At 30.5% G+C, this 24,841-nt stretch overlaps 2 protein-coding genes across 6 annotated transcripts in view; one reads left to right on the top strand and one right to left on the bottom strand.

Annotated features, from left to right (window-relative positions):
• The window catches only part of LOC126733963 (kynurenine 3-monooxygenase), a 185,151-nt gene that overhangs the window by 19,547 nt on the left and 140,763 nt on the right, over window positions 1–24,841 (bottom strand). For all 5 annotated transcript variants that reach the window (XM_050437466.1, XM_050437465.1, XM_050437462.1 and 2 more), the window contains 6 exons: window positions 23,927–24,117; window positions 23,725–23,773; window positions 23,583–23,670; window positions 23,314–23,519; window positions 19,277–19,567; window positions 18,698–19,011 (listed from right to left, as the gene is read on the bottom strand). In XM_050437466.1, the coding sequence (XP_050293423.1) occupies window positions 18,698–19,011; window positions 19,277–19,567; window positions 23,314–23,519; window positions 23,583–23,670; window positions 23,725–23,773; window positions 23,927–24,031 (1,053 nt within the window). In that variant the 5' untranslated portion in view covers window positions 24,032–24,117. The remainder of the gene's footprint in view (window positions 1–18,697; window positions 19,012–19,276; window positions 19,568–23,313; window positions 23,520–23,582; window positions 23,671–23,724; window positions 23,774–23,926; window positions 24,118–24,841) is intronic.
• Window positions 6,299–24,841, top strand: part of LOC126733964 (RYamide receptor) — a 150,121-nt gene continuing 131,578 nt past the window's right edge. Inside the window, exon 1 of the mRNA XM_050437468.1 lies at window positions 6,299–6,467. The gene's annotated coding sequence lies outside the window, so the exon portion shown is untranslated. The remainder of the gene's footprint in view (window positions 6,468–24,841) is intronic.

Here is a 24,841-nt window from a genome sequence, read left to right as displayed (position 1 = left end):
CTACATTTTTAAGGAAAAAAAGACTGTTTTACCGTAGGTTTGTCAAAGTATTATTGAAATCTCTTATTTATATTTTAAAAATGTTAAAAGCTCATTAGTATTAAAATAATTTTTATTTAATAAATAGCTTGTTAAAAAAATGTTTTTTTTTTAATTTTCCTTTTATTATTTTTCTTATGCATTTTATTCTTTTAAGGATAAAAATCAGTGGATGAAGCAAATAAAATAAAATATTCACACAATATGATTAGGTAGTCAAGTACTTTAGAAAAATGCACTAAAACAGTAAAAAAATGCCCATTTTATAATAAAATTAATGAAATTTATAACACCTTGTATTAATCTTATCCAAAGATTAAAACTTTTAAACATCCATCCATTTTTAAGCAACCATGACTAGACTGAAGTATAAACCTGTACACTTCATAGATAATCTATAGATAGATTGCGGAACTGAATTCTTAAATATACCAGAACTATTTGCTGCTAATTTTCATCAGTTGCAAATTTTCATCAGCTGCATAAAATATTACTTGTTTAAACATGATTCTTAAATAAAACTACTCAGTGATCAAATAAAAGGTTTTATTAGACGTCGAACCAAATAGACAGTCTTCTACTTAAAAAGTTAGCACTTTCCGAATTTGACATTACTAGTCCATAGTCAGCATAAATAGATACAAATTTCAGTATTTGCAAAATTAGTAACAAAAACACATTGATCAATTTTCAATTATCTAAACTTAAAATTATTAATTCTGGAACCTTTTTTTCTCGAGTTTAACAGGTTTTTTCATAAACAGACACTCAATTAGATCACCATAATAAAATGTAGTCTGTACATCAAATTTTTTTAATTTGAAACACTTATTATTGTCTATACTTTTGGCACCATCAGGTAACATTACTACATCCCATCTATTGTTAGAATTAAGAGCATCCATCTCTTCTTCGATTTCTCGCAGCCATGAATTTATTCGAGACTTTCCTGGATAAAGTGTAATTATCAATAAAGAGCTGACACAAGAAGACAACCAACACACTATAATCGCTATGCGATTCACAAAAATGGTTAAAAAAATTGGCGAAAATAACTTTTAAGCTCTATTAGTCCCGAAAGTAGATGGAAACTTCCTGGCTTTGTTAGAACAAGGAAAAGAATACCTACCTTCACACATATAAAAGAGTCTTATACACTGAGCTAGATCCCAAAAAACTTGAGATAAAGTGGTGTTTATAAATTAAATACTGATGACCAAAAGGTGAAAAATGACTACAAAAGAAATCAAAGTCTCGTCTAACCTCCTTGATTTTTAAAACGACGGAAAAGATTATCGGCAGGCACCGTAAAGATTCCATTTAAATTTAACGCATGTCGCTGGATAAATTGATTCACTTAAACCTGAACAACTTTAATTTAAATTAAAGCTATTTTAATCTAGATGCGTCAGTACTGGGCACTCTCAAATAACGTGGTCATTAGTATCCTCCTCTCAGTGACTATCTGGAATTCTTGTGGAGCTGCTGTTTATTCGAGTAATAGTAACAGAGCTTTATTTGGGATGTTCATACACAGAGGTACAAAAATAGAAATACTCATTTTCGTCGTTTTTAGAAAAAAATGGGCAAATAATTAAAGGAGTTTTTCTGGTTCTCTAAATCGTGGTATAAAGTAAAATGGTTTTCTCTCTTCTTTAATTATTTTCCATATTTCAAAAAAATTAGTGTTTCAAAGGCTCAAAACCTAGACCGTCTTTCAAACATTCTTTATAACTTCTTTACTGAGCAATTTGCTAGAAGAAGACATTGCAGCTTTATTTTAAGCAATTACATATAGAAACAAATCGAAAAATAAAAATACAAATATTCCTCATAGTTTTCAATAATTTACAAACCTTAATTATGTACCAGAAAATAGCACTTTCAAACTCCCACAACATTTGGAAAAACTGTTTTTTTAATAGACCTATAGATTTTCCAAAAAATATTTAAACGCCAAAGTAATTCTCTAAGAACCCCTTAGATATCTGTTAGTGTATTATGATCAACCTTGACCACATTTCAGCATTACGAGTATATCCAAGTGACATTCTCACAATTTATCAAGTGTTGTATTGGATCTTGACTGTATTATATTTAATAAGTTATTTACAGATAGACAAAGAAACTGAATTCTCAACTAGTTTGATCCTAGCCTAGGAAGGAAGACCGCTTTCCATTTACAACCTGAAAGGCCAGGCAGCCAGGCAAGCCTGAATCCATCAGACTTCTTTATCAATTGTAGACCTCAATAAATGCTTGGAGCCTTACTTTTTGGCTGTTATAGCCTTCGTAGAGGCTCGACTAAGTTCCGCTGTCAACAATTTAACATTTTCTGTTCGCATTTTAATACAGTAATTATTTCAGGTCATGAAACAAGTTGCATGCTTTCCTGGGTATATAGAGACCTATCAAAAAAACCTATAAAACAACCTACCTTACAGCTCGTAATTTTGTCGCCAACACAATTTTTTTCCTGAAGAATTCATGGTTCTAATCGCTCTAAATAACGAGTAATGGCTCGTTCTGTTTAATTTTAAAATTTTAAGTGGCTTCAAGGGCTAAAAAGCGTCATAACGGCTTAATACTTCGAAGGAATCAAATTGAAAATTTATGCTAATTACGAAAATATCTAGCATATAATAAGTGACTACTTGGATGTCTTCTGAAGTGTACATACAAAAACAGAAATACTTATTGTCCTCGTAGTTTTCGAGAAAAATTGGAACATGAAACAAACTTAAAATGTGTGCCAAAGAGCGCTTAAGGCCCCAAATCATTTGTAAAAACTGCTTTTCTAGTAAATCTATAAATTTTCAAATATAGAACACCAAAGTAAATCACTTTGACTACATTTCTGCAGCATTCTCATAATTTATGAAGTGTTTGATCTTGATTATATTTGATTTGATACGATATATACAGGGTGTTTCAGAACTATGGGATCAAACTTCTGGGGGTTGTTCAGTGCAACAGAAGAATCCATTTGAGTATAGGAACCCACATCCGGAAATGCGTCACTATGCCACTACGGCCCTAAGACGCGTTAAAATTTATAAAAAACATTAATTACCTAAATAGGATTTGCTGCATTTATTTTTACCTTTTGTACATGATACCATAACAACCATTGTTTAAAATCAACGCTTATCAATGTCATGTTTAAAAAGTTTATAGCTTACAATTTTTAAACATTTATTGCTAATGGAAAACTTTACCAATCAAGAATTGGCGTATATGCATTTGGCATACGGAGCAACAAACTGCAATGCGCGAGCAGCATCGCGGTTGTATCATGAACGTTATCCCGAACGGCAGCATCCTGGATACAAAAAGTTTATTGCGGTTCATCGGCGGCTCGCTGAGACAGGCATGTATAAGACCAAGATGCATGATACTTGCTCGAACCGTAAGAAAGGTCGCATTTGAAGAAGAGGTGCTTCAGCGAGTTGCCGATGAACCATCAAATAGCACACGTGACGTCGCTAAGAATATGAATACGAGTACGTCTGGTGGGTACTACACGAGCAACAACCCCATCCTTACCACTTCCAGAAAGTTCAAGGTATGACTGCAGCCGATTATCATCCTAGAGTTCAATTTTGTCGATGGCTTCTCGATCACATCATTGCACAACCAAATATTTTACGATATGTTTTGTGGACCGATGACGAGAGACGAAATTTTTAATAGTAGGAATAGCCGTGTTTGGGACGAAGAAAATCCTTATGCAATTTTTCCAAGAAAACATCAGAATCGTTGGTCTGTCAACGTATGGGCAGGCATTGTTGATGATTATTTAATTGGGCCATACCTTCTACCGGAACGGTTAACAGGACCTATTTATCTGCGTTTCTTGGAGAAAGTTCTCCCAGAACTCCTTGAAAATGTTCGACTAAACGTTAGACAGCAAATACGGTTTCAGCATGATGGAGCGCCAGCTCACTTTGCTGTACAAGTAAGATTGCCAGAGGTGGAGCAGTTTCTTGGCCTCCTAGGTCACCCGATTTAACGTTGCTCGATTTTTTCTTATAGGGACATGTAAAGTCTTTACTCAACGAAACTCCAGTAGAATCAGAGCTAGACTTAATTGGACGAATAACAGCAGCATTTGAAATCATTCAAAACGAGGATCAAATTTTTAGTGTAGTCCGCCGAAATCATGTGCGGCGTTTAAATCGGTGTATTGAGGTTGGAAGAATACATTTTGAACAATTGTTGCGATGGTATCATATTTAAAAGGTAAAAATAAATGCATCAGATCCTATTTGGGTAATTAATATTTTTTCTAAATTTAAACGCATCTTAGGGCCGTAGTGGCGTAGTGACACATTTCCGGACATGGGTTCCTATACTCAAATGGATTGTACTATTGCACTGAACAACCCTTAGAACTTTGATCCCATAGTTCTGAAACACCCTGTACAGATGCATTAAGAGAGTGAATTTTAAAATAAATTTCACTGTTATCTGCGGTGCCTGTGTTTTTCTGTCGAGCAAACTTTTTTATAATGCGACAACTACACATTTGAAAATGCAGATTATAGAATGAGGACCAACAGGTAGTTTCGTTCAATCTGCTGTCCAAGCATGTTGAGACCTACTACAAAAACGTCTAATACAGCATGGCCTACAGGTTGTATTCTTTATCATTAAAGTAACTTTTTTCTTGAAAATTAATGATCCTGATCGCTTTAAATAACGAATAATGCAATATTTTGCTAAATTTCACATTTCCAGTTCAAGTGGCTTCAAGGGCTTAAAAACGTCAAAACGGCTTAATACTTTGAAGCAATCAAATTAAAAATAAAATATAATAAAGCAAGTGACTATCTGAACAAAATATAACATAACTATGACTGCAAATGATTGACAGTACCATCAAATATCTTCTACTACATACACAACTTTATACACAACATAGGTTTAGTTAAAGATTTTGTAAACCGATATTTTTCTCCAGTCATGTATACTATGCTTGCATATCCACTAAGATTTATTCACATTGGAGCCTTTCTTTTTTTTTCACAAAGATAGACAAAAGCAATATCATATACATACGCTGACTTTGTTGTTAAATTACTATTTCTGTAATTTTATTTCTTTCTCCGGAATGCTACATATTTTCTGCATTCTTCATCATTGAATTCTTCGAATTCAATTATTATATTTACAATATTTAAAGAAAGTATTCTTCTTTAAATCCTGAGCTTTATATGGCAAACTTCAAGCTTACTTTGTAAAGCTTTTACCTGTAAAGCAAGTCAAGCTATTTCGATCCATCACTCATCTTCTTTTGGTAGTCAAACTTTCAAACGTTTGTTGATCCATGCTACTCAGAGTCTTCAGCAGTATGAAAATAACAAAATCTTAAAGACACACTGTTAATCTTTTAATTATCTAACTAAAAGATGAACAGTTGAATTTACAACAGTAATAGAATTTATAACAGTAAACAGTAATGTGTTCTGCAATTTTTGCATTCTTAGACATTTTATATTCATGAAATCTTTGCCAAAGTAACTCTTTACAAGCCTCAATCTTGTGTTAATATCCGTCCTGTCGATATTTCAGCGACATTCTCATAATTTGTCCAAAGTTTGAGCTAGATTGTGCTTGATTTGATGCGCTGTATACAGATAGATTAGGAACATGAATTCTCAAATATATTTTAAAGAATTAAACGAAGTAAATAATAACAATTAAAATAACATATATTTATTTTACGCTATAATTTGAGCAACATCCTGTATTCTTTGACTATTTATCTAAAAAAAATGGTAACTAAATAAAATGTAATATGCAAGGTGGTTCTTAGCTATGTTTCTTAAAAAAAAAAATAGTACACTCTGTACGAGTTATTGTAAATCATAATATAGGCAAATTTTCTTTTTATTTTATAAATTTCGAATAATTTAGAGTATACACACCCTGTATACTCATACTTATTCTTAATAAATGCTTTGTTAAAGTTTTCAATTCTGCTAAAATAAACTTCTATTAACTAAAAGCTTAATACACAATCGGACTTAAAAAACAAACTTTGATCCCATCCCAGCGTCATTTCCTATACCGAACAAACTTATTCATTTAAATCAATAGTCATGCCAAAAATATCGCCGTGAAAAATATCGTAATTAATAGTGTTTATCGCACAGAATCAATCATTCCTGAAGCAATAACAGCAAATAAAACAAAATATCATTCTATAAATAAAATTTTGTGGATGAGTGTGGTGCGAGAAGACGCGATCACTATACTTGAAAATCTAAAAATTATACGGCGAGTAAAGTCGTTGTCCCGATGTAATTTTTTCGGATAAAAAAAAGTGAGTTTGTTCACATAGGAAGAACTCGACTTTATAGTTTTTTTTAATTTGTGGTGTATGTGCGTTTTTTGTTGAGGAAATTGGAGTTTTTAAGTTGGAGGTAATTTTTGACACCATTTATACCCATGCCTAATAGATTAGTTTTCTTCTTGTGAAAATTTAAAAAAAAACTTTACTTTTATATACACAATTTGTCTTAAACACATAAAAAAGTATAAACAATACACTTGCATGTATATGTACATAAATCAATTATTTCCAAATTAAATAAATGCTGGTATGATACGTTAACACGCTGTTATTCCTACGGTGTTTTTTGTTATTTCACTGAAATAAAATATTGTACTGTTTACATAAGGAATTTTTCGTATTTTACGAGCTGACCGAGAAGTCTGCGGGAAATAAATAAACAGAAGAAAATCTTTTTTTTCATCTTGTATCGAGATTTATCGAAGTTCACAGGGGGGGAGCTTAGGCCTCAGATTAGGTTTATTTGGTAAAAATCGACGTATTTGAGTTATAATTTTGTAATATACTCTAATCGATCATAGGTTTGTCATTAAGCTGCTATACAATTAAAAGTGAATGAATGGAATAAGAAATTTCATATAAAATGAGAATATTTTATTAAATACTTAGGGGTAAAATATTTTAGGCATAAAAATCATGAGATTTAAATTTCATAAAATTATATTTTCTCTATAATATTGGGTCAACTATACCAGAGAAATATGTTTTCTAAAAGATTCAAGGAATAATTTATGAATAAAATGATTATATAGGAAAAAAGTGAAAAAAATATTTAAAAAACTGTCGTGTCACTCTGAAGTACTATAAAAGATTGTAAAAAATTATATATTTATGTTTTTCTCAACGTCGCTTTTCAGATTACATATCAAAACTGTCGGTTGAGTTAAATATTTCCTATATCTGAGATTGAGAGACGGATGTAGGTCAAAAGTAAATTTATGATGTAACAAGCTGCTTACAAATTTAATATTGGGGATTTTTTAAATTATAAAAAAATTAACCAATTCAATTTTCAACTGCCTGGAATTTTAAGATAATTACTTTTATAGTGAAATTAGTTAAAATTGAAAGATATAAATAAATAATGCATGAAGTTAAAAAAATATATTCGACTAAATATGACCAGTTTAAATTACTACAAAAGAGCAAGATTTTTTTGAAAAAAATGCTCAACAATAAAGAAGTACTAGTACTTTACCAAGAAACGCGTATGGTATACCGGGAATTTTATATACAAAAATAACTAAATTATTACAAGTAAATAGAGTAATACTAAATTAGGCATTAAATAGATTAACCTAAGAGCTAAGTAAAATTAGAAATTAATTAAAAAAATAAATAAAACGAATCAGGGCTTGACTGACTTGAATTTTACCTTTACTGTCTATAATATTCACAAATTACTCTTATAGTGCATCTTTGATGTGCAAGTAGTATTTAATTGTTAGAGCAATATTTTATTTAAATAATTTTATGATTGTTGCTTTTTAAAATTGTACAAAAATTCCCTTTTTGGTTTCATATAAGAGGCTAACCCTGTTTGTTTCTATTAGTGAACAGTTCAATAATATTTTAGAAAATAAATTACCCTACTGATAAAATATTTTAAATAATACGCTGCGAGGTATTTTATAATAATTCAACATCTCTATTTAAATTGTTAAATTGGTTAAAGTTAGAAAATATTAAAAAATAAATTTACATTCATTGAAAAGTATTTATGGAATATTTTTTACATCAAAAAAAAAATAAAAAAATAAATAAAAAAATATAAAAAAAAATTTCCTATAACAACTAAAAAAAGGAAATATTACTTAGTCCTAAAAATAATAAGACTTTTTAAATAATCTACAATAAAATGGAGAAAATCGAACTGGCCAATTATCTGATAAAAGTAATATTTTTATGATTTAACTAGCCAAAGTTATTTAATAAAAGTAGTATATATTAGGGCTTATAAATTATTAAAAATTTGTGATAAATTCATGACTTAATTGCCTAAAATTCAAAAATCAAAAATTTATAGTTAAGCAAAAAGCGAATTGGGATCGGTAATTTGAGATGGTGAAGTTACTTTAGATAATTAGCAATATCGATAAACAAGAGGAGTAATACAATACAATTTATCCGACAAGTCAAATTCATTCATTAAAAAATCATGCTTTGGAGGATTAATGTCAAAAGTGTAGGCTGCAAATTGAGTGATATCATAAATGGACAAATGCGATTTATCAAGAAATGTCCTATCTCTGATACTTTTTTTTTAAATTACATTTAAGAATTTTTATTTTTTTATACCCTTTGTTAACTTGACTACGCTGGCATCTCCAAAATAAATCTTTAGTTAAAGTACACTGTTGCAAGCATTTCGGGCATTTTTTCGATGGTAGAAGTACACCGTGATTGGACAAATATTTAAAAGGCATACAATAATTATACAGGGCGATAGTGATAATTTGGTAATTAAGGTTCAAAAAGTTAAGAGGTGTTAGGTGACCATTGATTAGGACCTCTTCTTCCAAGCCACAATTTCCGTATATGTCGTCCCTGTGATTTTCTAATTCCCGCACTATTAGTGCTTCGATAGACCTTTGTAGCATTTCAGTATAGACATTTAAATTTCCTGATATAAATATTGAGCTGAGAAAATACCATCTCCCGATATCCCAGCCCAAACATTAATGTTCTGGGGGTAGTGTTATTGAGCTTTAATCCTATAAGTATTTATGTAGATACTCATGCTGCTTATGTTAGCAAAGACTCTCCTTGTGCTAATTAAATATCAACAAAATACTAAAAAGTGTCGCCCTTTCTGCATAGAACTTCAAGATGTTAAGTTTATAATGGGTAATATCTGTTCCAGTCCAATTAATTGTTCCACTGTCCAAATTCCAAAGACAACGTATTGCTTTATGGTTCTTACTTAGTAGAAGCTACTCGTGAATGCAATATCCAAATTAAGTCCTTAATCTTAAGAACCTAGAAATCAAGTCAAACTTAATTACGATACAAAACTAAATTTAAATTTTCTCTTTTATGATAAAAAAAAAAATATTCAACTTGCCTAATGCCTACATTAGATTTAAATGTAATAAATCTTGAAAAAACAAAGAAACTCTCTACATTAATTCAAGAACAAAAAAGATATTTAAAAAAATTAAAGACTTATTAACTCAGCTTTTGGACCGTTTTACTATATTTAATAATTATTTTTATATGTATTTTCTTTATAGTTGTAGTAAATTGTTGGTTTTGGTATATTTTTCAACCGTATATAGCCAAGGTATATTTATTAACTTGCAAGAATATACGTATATCATATACGATTCTGTTTAGAAAAGGAAGAAACTTTCGGCATTTAACAAAATTGACATAGGATTTACATATTTCGTTTTTAAACTCAATTACTAGACAAAAATCACTTTTTTCGTCGATAATATCCAATGTAATAGCACTGTTTTTGTTAAATATTTTTTAATATACAGATATTTAATTATATCATATTTGAATAAACAAATTGTGTTATTAGATTAGTTCGTAATGACGTAACCAGCTATTATTCATACGTATTATTTTGGAAAACAAAAATTTTTGAAAACAATTTCTTACTGATAAATTATGTGGGGTGGGTGGGGGGGTAAGGGTACGGTTAATGAAAAATAGTTTTTTTGCAGAAAATAAATGCCTAAGAAAAAATAGCTGTTAAGGAAAATTATAAGTCATCAAAAATCTATAGTTTTTTTGTCTATACTTCTCTCACATAACCTTTAGATTTTTAAGGAAAACGTGAAAAAATCCTATTTTATTTTTTGAAAGCAAGGAAAATCAAATCAGTCAAATTTATCAAATATAAATAAACAGTGTTATTAATTTAAATATTGCATATATATTTTCTACAGAAATATCCTTTTTTATCAAAACAACCCTTACCCCCCCACCCACCGCAAACATTTGTCCAGTAAAAAATTCTTTTAAAAAATCACTGTTTTTCGTTCATAAGATCTAATCTAGCAGCATTGTTTTTGTACTAAATATTTAATATTATACAAATATATAATTATATCAAATTTAAATAAACAAACTGTGGTATTGTATTGGATAATAATGATGAAAGCAGCTGTTATTTATGCATATTATTTTGGAAGACCTGACTTTTGAAAAGAATTTTTTACTGGTAAGTTGTATGGGGTGGGTGGGGGGGTTAAGGGTAGGGTTAATGAAAAATATTTTTTTCCAGAAAATAATTTCCTAAGAGAAAAGTCCTTTAAGAAAATTTTGAGGTGAGAATATACGTATATAATATACAATTTTGTTCACAAAAGGGAGAAAATGTCGGCATTTCAAACAAAAAATTGACAAGGGATTTACATAACAAGTTTTTAAATTCGATGACTATACCTTAAATGAGTTTTAAAATAACCCTGATATCCCATATATGCTATATGCTATACTATGTAGCATAATATACAGTGCTTTCATTTCAAAACGATCCACCCTTAATAACTTCCTTAAAAAAAAAAAAAACACATCAAATTAGATATACAGGGGGACGTTTAACTATGCATTTTTTGAAGTTCTGCCAATTACCTCCTCACGTCCAGCTTACCTCACTTTAATATGTCAAATGGGAACCCCCATCGTGTGATACATCATAGTAAGGAGCGTAAAATTCTCTATTCAACGGTACCAAAAAAAATAAAATCGGTAAATGTGTAAGCAAATGTCTAGAAATAATGAATATTTTATTTACGCCAAACTTTGGCATGTCAAATGGCTACCCCATTATGCTATCAATGGTTGTAAAAAAAATTAAATTGATTGACCAAGGAGCAATTAAAGTGTAATTCGGTAGGGTAGAAAAACAAATTTAATTAGTTTAACAAATTTATTTTATTAAATGTTCAAAATGCGCGCCGTTATTAGCAAGACAATAAAAAAGCCTATTTTCAAACTCCTTACGAACATTGGCAAGGGTCTGCCCGCTAATTTCTCTGCATTCTTGAAATATTCTATTTTTTAAATTCTCAATACTCTCAGGTGGGGTTTTAAAAACTTTGCTTTTTAAGTAGCCACAAAGAAAAAAGTCTAGTGGATTTAGGTCCGGAGACCGCGCAGGCCATTCGATTGCACGGTTCTGCGAGCACACCGATCTTGAACTCCATAAAGGAAAATTATTTCTATTCTTTCGGCTAGCGTATACACCATTTTATTAACTCACTATTTTAACTAAATTTGAAAATTTGCACGCGTCAAACTGACAGTTTTAACAATAATAAATCGCCTGCTTTTTAAACGCCTTAAAAATATAAGGTATTGAAGTGTTTTTTTGTACTTTGTTTTTTTCGCAAAAAATATAAGTGAAATAAATAAATACACATACAAAGTTATAAGACTGCAAAGATTTTTGCAAAACATTTGAAGACAGTTTGGCGTAAATAAAATATTCATTATTTCTAGACATTTTCGCTAACTATTTGCTTACACATTTACTGATTTCATTTTTTTTAGTACCATTGAATAGAGAATTTTACGTTGCTTAGTATGATGTATCACACGATGGGGGTTCCCATTTGACATATTAAAGTGAGGTAACTGAAGGAAAAATAATAAGTTTGCTATTATAAATAATATTCGAAAAATGATTCGTTAAAAATTTACAGGGTGTCAAAATTCTAATTAAAAAAATCAATTTTTTTTATTTTTCCTAAACCACTTTAGATATTTTAATGAAATTTGGCAGGTTTAGACAGTTAATCAAGACGCATCTTCTTGTGCAAAAATTATTAATTTTATTTACCAGTGGCGTGTGTGCGGGCCGATCCTCATACAATTTTAATTAAAAAAATGATGCGCCACTGTTTTTTTTTTAATTTCTTTTTTTTATGAAATTCTTGTTTAATTTAAAATAAAAAACATCTCTTTACTTTTTGTCGTACGACACACCGTTTGCGAGTAAAAATGCATATATAAAAATTATAAATTAAAATATTATAATTGATTTATAAAAACACATAAGAAGATAACACATTTAATTCGTTTAAAAACAATAATAAAATAAAAATAATTAATAATTAAAGAAGTGGTTCAAAATGCAGCCCACCGACCTCAATACATTTTCTACACCGAGTTATTAAGGAGTTTATTGCAGCCAGTACCACACAATTTTGATTTTGCATGTCATTACATGCTTCCTGAATTCTTAAGATTAATTCCTCTCTGTTAAATACGGGATTAGCGTAAACCTTATCCTTAATGTTTCCCCAAACGTAAAAATCTAGTGGATTAAGATCCGGTGACCTGGGTGGCCAGGGTATTGGAACAATACCATTTTGATCATTAATATCATTCCTCCCTAGCCGGGGCCAATCCACCTTCGAGGGTAATTTATTAAGCCAGTTTCTTGCACCTATTCCAAAATGTGGGGGGGCTCCATCCAGTTGTATCCAACTTTCATGTCTCAAATTAATGGGTAAATCCTCAATGTAGTCCGGCAGACTATTATTTAAAAACTCCAGAAATAGTTGTGAGTTTAGCCTTGGTGGTAGGAAATGCGGACCACAAACATTTTTCTTCTCTCAGATCTTGGCCGAATTGCATGAGGATTCTGTTGTGCCCAAACATGAATGTTATGAAAATTTATCACTCCGCGTCTTGTAAAACAAGACTCATCCGTCCAAAGTATCTTATGTAAAAAGTCGGGATTTTCCTCTGTTGACAAAATCTTACTTTTTTTCAGCATCACCAGGGTGTAAACCCTGAACTGGCTGTAGATGATATGCATGCCTGTGGTCAGCGTGTAAGGTTCGCAATATTTGAGATTTAGGAATTTGTAGTTGTTGAGCTGCCTTGCGAGAGCTCAGCCTTGGATTATTATCAAAAGTGCGCGGTACACGATTTTCATTATTATTTCTCTGGTTTCGGTATTGTTCATTATTACCACGTAGATTAAAGTTCCTAAAATTTTGATGTGTTCTAATGAACACGCGAGCATCTGGAATTCTTCTATTTGGATACCGTCTTCGATATTCACGAACTGCCGCTTCCGCATTTCCATCACAAAAATGAATATCAGCGTATTCATTACTTGAAAAACGCATTTTTCACAATACTTTTAACAACACTGTTAACAATAGCAAAATTAATAAGTTAACCAACGCAATAATTTGACTTACTTAAATAATTAACTGTCATGATAAAATACAAACAAACCGTCTTTTGTTTTATGCATGCATTGCCTTCTTGCCGGCATTCATTATTTATTTGAATTTCGGAATCCAGATTCTTGTGTCTTTTTTAGAACCCAACAGAATAATTTAGTCTTTAATTAAATTTAGTATTTTCATATTTATATTATAATAAAAAAAAACAGTGGCGCATAATTTTTTTAATTAAAATTGTATGAAGGTCGGCCCGCACACACGTCACTGGTGAATAAAATTAATAATTTTTGCACAAAAAGATGCGTCTTGATTAACTGTCGTGCCAAATTTCATTAAAATATTTAAAGTGGTTTAAGAAAAATAAAAAAAATTGATTTTTTTTAATTAGAATTTTGACACCCTGTAATTTTTTAACGAATAATTTTCAAACACAAAGCAGGCAAGTGAATTTAGGCCTATAAATACTGTACCAGTTTACGAAAAACTTCTAGAGCTAACTGTAAAAACCCAACTACAAACTTATTGCGATAATAATAAAATTTTAACAAAAAATCAGTCAGGGTTTCGACCTCAACATTCTTGCGAATCTGTGATAGTTAACATCTGTGATAATTTTAATAGAGAAATAGATAAGGGAAATTTTGTTTTAGCAATTTTCTTGGATTTTAGAAGAGCCTTTGAGACAGTAAATCGAAATATTTTACTTCTTAAAATGGAAAAAATGGGTATAAGAGGTACGGTTCTAAATTGGTTTAAGTCGTATTTACATAACAGAAAGCAAGTGGTCAAGTTTAAAAATAATTTGTCTCTCGCAAAAGAAATTGTTCATGGTGTTCCTCAAGGCACTGTGTTGGGCCCAATTTTGTTCCTTATGTATATAAATGATATTGTTAAGGTAATGAGTAGAAGTAATTCAGTATTATTTGCGGATGACACTATGCTGTATGTTGTGGGCAAAGATGTAAATAAAATGCAAGACGATCTAAATTTTGATTTAAATAATATATATAGATGGTTGTGTGATAATAACTTGAGCATTAATGCGGCTAAAACAAAATTTTGTTTATTTGGAAATAAAATTGGATTAAATGAAGTCAATTTAAATACAATAAATATCAAAATTAATAATGAAGCAATTTCCTACCAAAGAGAAATTAAATATCTGGGTGTTATTTTGGATCCACATTTGAATTTTTATTCGCATATAGACAGCATAACACGCAAAATGTCAAAAAAAATTAATTTTTTATCGAGAATTGGCAAAAACCTATCTATACAAACAAAATTATTAATCTATAATAGTATTATTGTGCCGCATTTAGATTTTTGTTCTGCACTCCTGTTTGGTGTTCCGGATTACAAGATCAATAGACTTCAAATCATACAAAACAGAGCCATGAGGGTCATACTAAAATGTAATAGATATACACCGGTGGATAATATGCTAAATGTCCTAAATATTTTGGCAGTAAAACAAAAAATATTGTTTAATACATGTATGTTTGTTTTTAAATTAAAAAATAAATTGCTACCAGAATATATTTGCGAAAAAATCACAATATTTAGTGATTTGCATAACTATGCTACCAGACAGCGAGGGGATTTTGTACTAATGGGAAGACATACTTCAGACAGAATGACAAATACCATTCTCCATAAAGGCCTCAAATATTTTAACGAATTGCCAATATATTTAAAGAACAGTGAAAGCCTAGTCACATTTAGAAAAACATTAAAAAGATATATATATTCCATCCCAAGAAATTAAATTATATTATATTGTATAGGTATAAGGTATAAATGTTTTATTTTGGTTGTATTGCTTTGTGTTTTATTATTTTATTATTTTATCTTTACTCTTTTAATATAGTTTAAGGTTTTATATTTTTTATATTTACATATTTTTATTTTTTTTTTATCTTAGTTAAAGTCTTAAATTTTATTGTTTCAAATTTATGATAGTTTTAAGTTTTATATATATATTTTTTAAATTATCTGTTGTCATTTGTTGGTATAATTTATACTTATACCTATAATACCTATTTGTTAGTTTACTATATGCCATTTAAATTTTCCTTTTTATTTTTAGTTATATTCTAAAAATTTTCTTTCTTTGTAATTTTTTGTAGCATGATGCTAAATAAAGAAACATTATCATTTTTTTTTTATTTATAATAATTTTTCGAATATTATTTATAATAGCAAACTTATTATTTTTTTGTTCTCCGTCGGCCATTTTATTTTCCGCCATCGAAACCGGATCACCCTGTACATCTTATAGTAAAATAATGGATCATACATAAAGAAATCTAGAAAAAAATAGGAAATCCATTAAGGTGTAAGAAACAATAATTATACCAAATGAGATATATTGTATTTGTATCCTTTTAGGTTTTTATAAGATCACACCCTAAAAATTATGCTTTTCTGTATATTTATTATTTCAACAGAAATATACTATATTTCTGTTGTTTATTTACTATTATAAATAGATGTAAAGTTAGCAATAGAGTTATAGTTCTTTCAGTAGAATTAATTGTAAAACTACCTAATAAAATTATTCTTTTTTAAATAGTTTTCGTATTATCCAGCACATAATTTGATGCAAAACTTTTGAATCTTTATGTACTATATTTTATATTAGTTTGATAAATTTTAAATCAGGTAAATGAATACCTGTTGCAACTAAAATATTTTCGTTGGTACGTACGTAAAAAAAAACAAAAAGTTGTCACCTCCCTAACGTAAAACAATTAGAAGTTCCTGATTAGAAGCGTTCGTTGTCGATCAATCATCGTTAAACTCGGCAATATTATATTAGATATTTGGGCTTCAATCGCGAGGCATATGGTACACTTTGTTTAAGGATTTATATTAAACTTGAATATCGGACATATTAAGAACGCAGCACGTTTGATCAATCAATAAAGTTTGATTAGTAAAAAATTAATTTAAAGCGGAGCCGTTTTACAAAACTGGATTTTACTAGGCGGCATAATATTTGGATAGTATAATGGACATAAAAAACCGGAATTTTTTCTGGATCATTAAACTAACACGGTATGTTAATTGATTTCCCGTTATCGTTGGCCACTCCTCTATAGAAATTCGATAGCGCAGTTTTTTTTTTCGATATTTTCCTTATGTAATGAATGGCAAATATTTTTTTAATATTATGTGAGGATTTTTTTGTTGTAGCACAGTAATATTGAGATTTTTGGTGTAATTTGACTAAAATTGAGTATTTCAATGCAAAGTAATGCCTCAAAAGTCACCCTTATTTCCATGTGCAACCGATACGAATCAAGTTCAATTTTTCAACAAAACTTTTATTTTTTTTTCTTTTTTATAAATAAAAGATCGAAAATTAAATTTAACATTCGCGCGAATGAAAATAAACGGAGGGCGTTCGATGTTTATATTTGCACCTGTCGATTATGAAGTTATAATAATATTTTTGTCTGTTTTAAACGGTTTATCGGGTCGCTTTTTCGCGTTTTCAAAATCTCCCGATGAGATGTTTCATATTACATTCCAGGGAATTAATTTAAGTCGCCATTTAACTAAGTAAAAAAAAGGCCAATTTTTATTAATATTTGAAAAATGTAATTATGTACTAATTAAGTGCCTTAAAAATAAATATTATTTATATAAAACTAAGAGCAATATGATTATTATTAGTAGTGCTGTGCCAGCCATCAGAAAACCACCTCCAAGCAGCACCTAAAAACATTAATAAATTTAATAATTATTAGTAATATAGACGAGAAAGAAGTGCTTCTATTGCAGAGCTAACGACCCGTTTCAAACTTATTAATTCATCAGGTCAGCGAGACTAAACTATCCGTAAAACGAAGATAGTTTAGATATTTTCGGTCAATTTTTATGCCCATTCCAGTGTCTTAGAAATGTCTCTTAATACAACTATACAGGGTGTTTCAAATTAGACCCTCAAGATGAGGATCTCGGAGTCTAAAAGAGACACGAAGAGAGTTAAATTAGGGTAAAGTTTAAAAACTTATGCCGATTAAAATAACTAAAAATTTGCAACGGTTCCGGAGATATTTGAAAAAATACAAAATTTTGAAAAATCGAATTAATTTTTTTTTTGAGTTAGTATAGTTGGCACTTTTGTATTGATACTTTTTTCATGCTATATGATGGTGTATTTGGTTTTTTAAGCGGCATTTATAGGATCTACATATTTAGTTATTAAACTCGATTACAACACACTACACCTCAAATATTTGATGAAATTCTTCTAAAAAATCACTGTTTTTTGTCCATAATATCCAATCTACTAAGGCTTTTTTTATACTAAATATTTATACATAAAATTATATTAAATTTAAATAAACAGTGTTATTAAATTAAATATTGAATATATATTTTCTGCAAGAACACTGTTTTTCATTAATACAACCCTTGCCCCCCCACCCACCCCAAACATTGGACCAGTGAGAAATTCTTTTGAAAAATCACTGTTTTTGTATTAAATATTTAATAATATATTTATTTATAATTATATCAAATGTAAATAAACAAACTGTGTTATTAGATTAGATATTAACGATGAAACCAGCTGATATTCATGCGTATTATTTTGGAAAACAATGATTTTTGAAAACAATTTCTTACTGGTAAGTTGTGTGGGGTGGGTGGGGGGTTAAGGGTCTTTGATTAAAAATCTAAAATTTCAAATAGACGAGTTTTGGAAGAAAAAGAAAGAGGATGAAGCATGTGAGGAAAAAGAACAGGAGCATTAGAATAGGAAAACCAATGAGCTTTACTTATGTTCCTTGTCGTTACAAGAATCCTTTCATGATACTTAGGACTATGAACAGTAACCACATTTACTAATGAAAATTTTAACGTTAGCTTTGCAAACAACTTACATCTGGTACACACCCTATCAATGGTCCTAAGCCCTTCTCTTTTACATGAAGCTTTAAAGACAAAGAATAATTAAATGAGATGCATACGAGGCAAGCCGAGGCACTTTTGCCTCTCATGCATGTAAAGTAAAGAAACATTAATCATTAACCTGAAAGTTGCTCTAGCTTAAGTGGGTTGCCTTGTGCTTCAAAGCTTCAAATAATTAATTTTAATAAATATTAAAACATTTGGGATATAAACAAACCTTGTCTTGCCACTCCTTATTCTCCACACAGCGACTATAACCCATATGGGTAAAACTGACCGAGTTGTACAGTGGAATCCACGATTCAGGAAAAACGGTTCCCAAAAGTTTATCCAACATTTTTCGAAATTTATAAGAAGGTTTCGTCACCAAATCTCGCATCTCGGTATAATTGTACAGGGCCAAATCGCATATTGCGTGCGCATCCTTTTGTCGTTTTTCGCTGAAGAGTTTTATGGTTTTCGAAACGTTGTCTTCAGTACGACTTAAAAGGTCATTTAGGAGGGTGCAATCTTCAAAACCAGCATTCATACCTGAAATAAGGTTTAGATGTTACACTCAGAGGTTATAATGACTGTAATAGCTTACGTAAGGGTTTATATTAGCCTATAATAATAAATTAGAAGAGGAATGTTACGATGACATTGAAAGGACCAATCCAGAAAATGGACATGTGAAAAAGTGTCTTAGCAACTTCCTATAAAATAATCTCTTAATTTATAAACATCATGAAAAATAAAGCAAGTTTTTCCTACTTAGTCTTTAATAATCTTTTATCATCTAAAAATGCTGGCCTACCTTGTCCATAAAAAGGTACCATAGCATGTGCGGCATCTCCAATAATCAAGAACTTATCTCCCATATGGTATCTGCCACACTTAATAGAGACTAAAGGTGATGGAGAATTTTCGAAGAAACTCTTCTTCAGTTCACTCTCTCCTATGCAAGGTAAGGCGTCTGGAAATGTTGCCCCAAAGAACTCGACGAGTTTTTCTGGATTATCGAGATCTTTAAAGTGCTGGAATGGCATGAAGAGGGTCACTGTCCAGGATTTGTCTTGGTTGGGGAGTGCTATCATCATAAATTCACCTGAAAATTTGATTAAGGATGCAAACTATAGATTAAAAATTCAACTGGCATATGATTCAGTTGATATTAAGGAAATGTTAAAAGAGAAAAAAACTTCGAGGCTCATACTTATATTTTTTATATGTAATTGACTAAACGTAATGTAATTGATAATCATCGTCAGGCATTGTATTAGTTAGCAATGTTTATATGTGCTTTATAAGTGGATTAATCATTACTCTAGTTCTGGTACGAATATATTTATATCTGTTAAGCAGAAAGCAAACTTAGCTATTCCACGACACTTTAGTGTAAAAAGATCGTAAGTTTTTAAACTATTTTCAGCCCAAGCGCAACACACTTAAGGTGGAACATATGAAAAAGTGTAACAATCTGACACCACATACGCCTGGACTAAAATCTTACAAAACCAACTAATTTTAATTTGACGAGTATCAATTGTATGAGTGCCTTAGAGGATGTAACATAATTAAGAAATGAACACTCTGACTGCACATACTCCTGGTCTAAAACAAGGATAACAAATAACTCTATGAGCGAGAGCGAGACATTAACAGTTAGGTCAATAGTCCACGTGCCTTAAATTGAAACATCATTTGAATCTATCAATTATGCGTATGTAAAAAACTATAACACCCTGACTCCATATATGCCTAGACTAAGTTCTCACCAGACAAATTGTCAAACTTAATTTGTCAAGAATAACGGACAATTCTAGTGTTATAACACATTTGACATTCCATGTATAGTGGATTGCCAGTTAGGCAGAGTACATATGTCATTAACCTTTAAAAATAAAATAATCAGTACTTGCTATTGAACAAATAAGCGTTGTATTATTTCATCTTGTGTCCCAAAAAACCTTACGTCTACTATTATTTTCAACATCCATGACCTAGGGTAAGAGGAAAACATTGGCAGGTAATAATTACTAGTCCAAGTGCCTAAAAGTATGTAAAAACATAAATGATATATGTAAACAAGAATAACACTCTGACTCCACATTGTCCTGGACTAAAACCTAACAAGAACAACTGTCCAACTTACGGAAGGACCTGTTCTCAACAATATTGTTGGTCAATATTAAAACTCAGGATTTAGATAAATTATATCAGGCCTATAGTTGTAAGATATTTTGTATGGAGACAACATTTTCAAAATATTGGTAAGCTCAAAGAAACAACATACGACCTGAGCATTAACAGGATAAAAGATATCATATGAAATATTCTAAGATAGTCAAAAGTAATAACTTTGAAGTTAGAAGCTATTTAGTAGTAAATGATAACACATTCAGTGTAGATGAACTAAAGGATCAGAAGAAACTTTTACTTAATTGTATCCAGGATATAGGTCTTAGGAACCGCAAAGTCTCGACTTTTTGGGCTGGTTTTTTTGGTTATATCCCTACCTCAGTTCCTTAATACGCTCGGTATCACTTTAAAATTGTGTTTTTCTATTGCAATATATCCAATTACGTATGGAAACACTCATTTTATAACAATTCTTCTCTCTTTCTTAAACTGCGTCCAGGATATAGGTGTTAAGAAAGGCAAAATCTCGACTTGTTGGTCGGTTTTTTGGACATATCCCTACCTCAGTTCCTTAATATCCCCGGAATCAATTTAAAAATGTGTTTTTCTATTGCAATACATCCAATTACGTATGAAAATACTCATTTAATAACAATTCTTCTCTCATTCTTAAACTGCGTCCAGGATATAGGTCTAAGGAGAGGCAAAATCTCGACTTGTTGGTCGGTTTTTTGGACATATCCGTATCTCAGTTCCTTAATATTCTCGGTATCATTTTAAAATTGTGTTTTTCTGTTACAGTTAATCCAATTACGTATGAAAACCCTCATTAAATAACAGTTCTTCTCTCTTTCTTAAACTACGTCCAGGATATAGGTCTAAGGAGAGGCAAAATCTCGACTTATTGGTCGGTTTTTTGGACATATCTCTAACTCAGTTCCTTAATATCCTCGGTATCATTTTAAAATTGTGTTTTTCTATTGCAATACATCCAATTACGAATGAAAACACTCATTTAATAACAATTCATCTCTTTCTCTTAAACTGCGTCCAGGATATAGGTCTAAGGAGAGGCAAAATCTCGACTTGTTGGTCGGTTTTTTGGACATATCCCTACCTCAGTTCCTTAATATCCCCGGAATCAGTTTAAAAATGTGTTTTTCTATTGCAATACATCCAACTACGTATGAAAACACTCATTTTATAACAATTCTTATTTCATTCTTAAACTGCGTCCAGGATATAGGTCTAAGGAGAGGCAAAATCTCGACTTGTTGGTCGGTTTTTTGGACATATCCATTTCCCAGTTCCTTAATATTCTCGGTATCATTTTAAAATTGTGTTTTTCTGTTACAGTTAATCTAATTACGTATGAAAACCCTCATTAAATAACAGTTCTTCTCTCTTTCTTAAACTGCGTCCAGGATATAGGTCTTAGGAGAGGCAAAATCTCGACTTGTTGATCGGTTTTTTGGACATATCCGTATCTCAGTATTTTAATATCCTCGGTATCATTTTAAAATTGTGTTTTTCTATTGCAATACATCCAATTACGAATGAAAACACTCATTTAATAACAATTCATCTCTTTCTTTTAAACTGCGTCCAGGATATAGGTCTAAGGAGAGGCAAAATCTCGACTTGTTGGTCGGTTTTTTGGACATATCCCTACCTCAGTTGCTTAATATCCCCGGAATCAATTTAAAAATGTGTTTTTCTATTGCAATACATCCGACTACGTATGAAAACACGCATTTTATAACAATTCTTCTCTCTTTCTTAAACTGCGTCCAGGATATAGGTCTTAGGAGAGGCAAAATCTCGACTTGTTGATCGGTTTTTTGGACATATCCGTATCTCAGTATTTTAATATCCTCGGTATCATTTTAAAATTGTGTTTTTCTAATGCAATATATCCAATTACGTATGAAAACACTCATTTAATAACAATTCATCTCTCTCTCTTAAACTGCGTCCAGGATATAGGTCTTAGGAGAGGTAAAATCTCGACTTGTTGGTCGGTTTTTTGGACATATCTCTATCTCAGTTCCTTAATACCCTCGGTATCATTTTAAAATTGTATTTTTCTATTGCAATACATCCAATTACGAATGAAAACACTCATTTAATAACAATTCATCTCTTTCTCTTAAACTGCGTCCAGGATATAGGTCTAAGGAGAGGAAAAATCTCGACTTGTTGGTCGGTTTTTTGGACATATCCCTATCTCAGTTCCTTAATATTCTCGGTATCATTTTAAAATTGTGTTTTTCTATTGCAATATATTCAATTACGTATGGAAACACTCATTTTATAACAATTCTCCTCTCATTCTTAAACTGCGTCCAGGATATAGGTCTTAAGAGAGACAAAATCTCGACTTGTTGGTCGGTTTTTTGGACATATCCCTATCTCAGTTCCCTAATATCCTCGGTATCATTTTGAAATTGTGTTTTTCTATTGCAATATATCTAATTACGTATGGAAACACTCATATTATAACAATTCTTCTCTTATTACCATTGCTTATCTAGGTTATATGTTAATTATTGATTTAAGTTTTTTATTTTTTTTATTTAATGGCTTTCTATACTGCCATGATTAACTAAGTTCTTTACTTTTTTTGCGTAGTTTTTTCGTGCGTATCTAAATAAAAGAATCATTATTATTATGATTATTATTAAATTTATATAAAAAGAAATCTATTCTTACGTCTAGGCCAAATATGCAAAAAGTTCCCTTTTAATAATCCACCACGTTCCGAGGGCACCGACAACTCCAAATATCCATGATCTATAAACCGTTGCGAAAAGTCAAACAATGGCGTCTTTTGCAAGAACGACCGCATTACAGAAAATGCCCCGTCCGCCCCTATTATCAAATCAGCGGAGCAGCTTTTCCCTTCACTCTTATCACGGCTAAAAGAACTTTTCCAATTACATTTTAGAACACAAATAATTTTATTACGGTAAGTTGCTTACCTTTGTAATGTAACGGTGCCCTCTTTGAAATCAACTAGTTTCAGTTCGTGATTAAAATGTAGTTTTACGTTGGGGTGTTTTTCTGCAGCTAAAATTATAACGCGGTGAAAGAATTTGATAATTAAAGTGATGACTGACTTACCGTTAAGTAATGCCGCGTTTAAAAAATTCCTGCCAACGGAATATATGCACTAAAAAATTTGAATTTATGGTTACAGGTACAATTTAGAGGGGTGCAAATGCATAAATGCATAAATGCAATAATTTGGCGCCAAAGTTCTATTATAGTTGTCTCGCCTCGTATTTATATTACTGGGGATTTTTCGGTAATACTTTAATCTTACCTGGTTTGTTACGTTATCGTATGGTACGGTCTGTGTTTTTCCATTAATGGAATGTAAAAATCGTCCCTCCATTGGAATTGCTAATTTTAAAATTTCGTTTTCCATGTGGATTAGTCTAAGGGCCTTGCGTCCTCTGTGGGATAGGGCCAAGTTAATGGATCTGCCTCGGGCAGTTTTCTGTTTCCGAATGTCTAAAAAGATATTAGGTCTTTTTGATAGAAAATACATTTATTATATATACTTATATTTTTATACAAGAATATGTAGCATTAATATTTTTATTTATTATAATTTTTTTTGCTTATTTCTCCTCAATTTTTTTCACTTTTCACTTGATTTTTTAAATTTAGTAACTACATTCAAAAATATACAATTTAAGCCTTTCTTAATTTTTTTACTCCTTTCATTTATTTTTTTTTCAGAAGTTCCTTCTCAGCGGCATCGCAATATTCCTTCTTTTTTATTTTCTTACTTGAAAAAACTTTAATTGATTTTAAAAAAATCATATCTTTTCCTAATCTTAATCAAATTAATTTATTATTTTCATTATTCTGGAATTGATCTTGTGTTTTAATCCCATTTTTTTATATCTCCATATTAGCTGAAAAAAAAATTAAAATTTTATTAATTTGATAATAAGCAAAAATTTAAAAAAATACATATGCGCAGGAAAACAGATGTAAATTACAATATGACTTATCTAATTTTTCTGTGTATATGTATTTTTTCAAAATTTTAGTTATTATCAGATTATTCAATTTTTTTCCTGCTAATATGGAGCTATTAGAAGAAAAAGGCAAGAAATTGCACAATAAAAGAAAAATTTAAAATAAATTTGTCAACGTAAGAAGAAAAATACTGCATTAAGAAAAAATACTATTTAAAATTAAAAAAAAATATATTTTTTAATAGTTA

The sequence above is a fragment of the Anthonomus grandis genome, chromosome 3, assembly GCF_022605725.1.
Source record: "Anthonomus grandis grandis chromosome 3, icAntGran1.3, whole genome shotgun sequence".
In the NCBI taxonomy this organism is placed as follows: domain Eukaryota; kingdom Metazoa; phylum Arthropoda; class Insecta; order Coleoptera; family Curculionidae; genus Anthonomus; species Anthonomus grandis.
The sequence above is the reverse complement of the archived record's forward strand: the minus strand, read 5'-3'. Positions and strand labels throughout refer to the sequence as shown.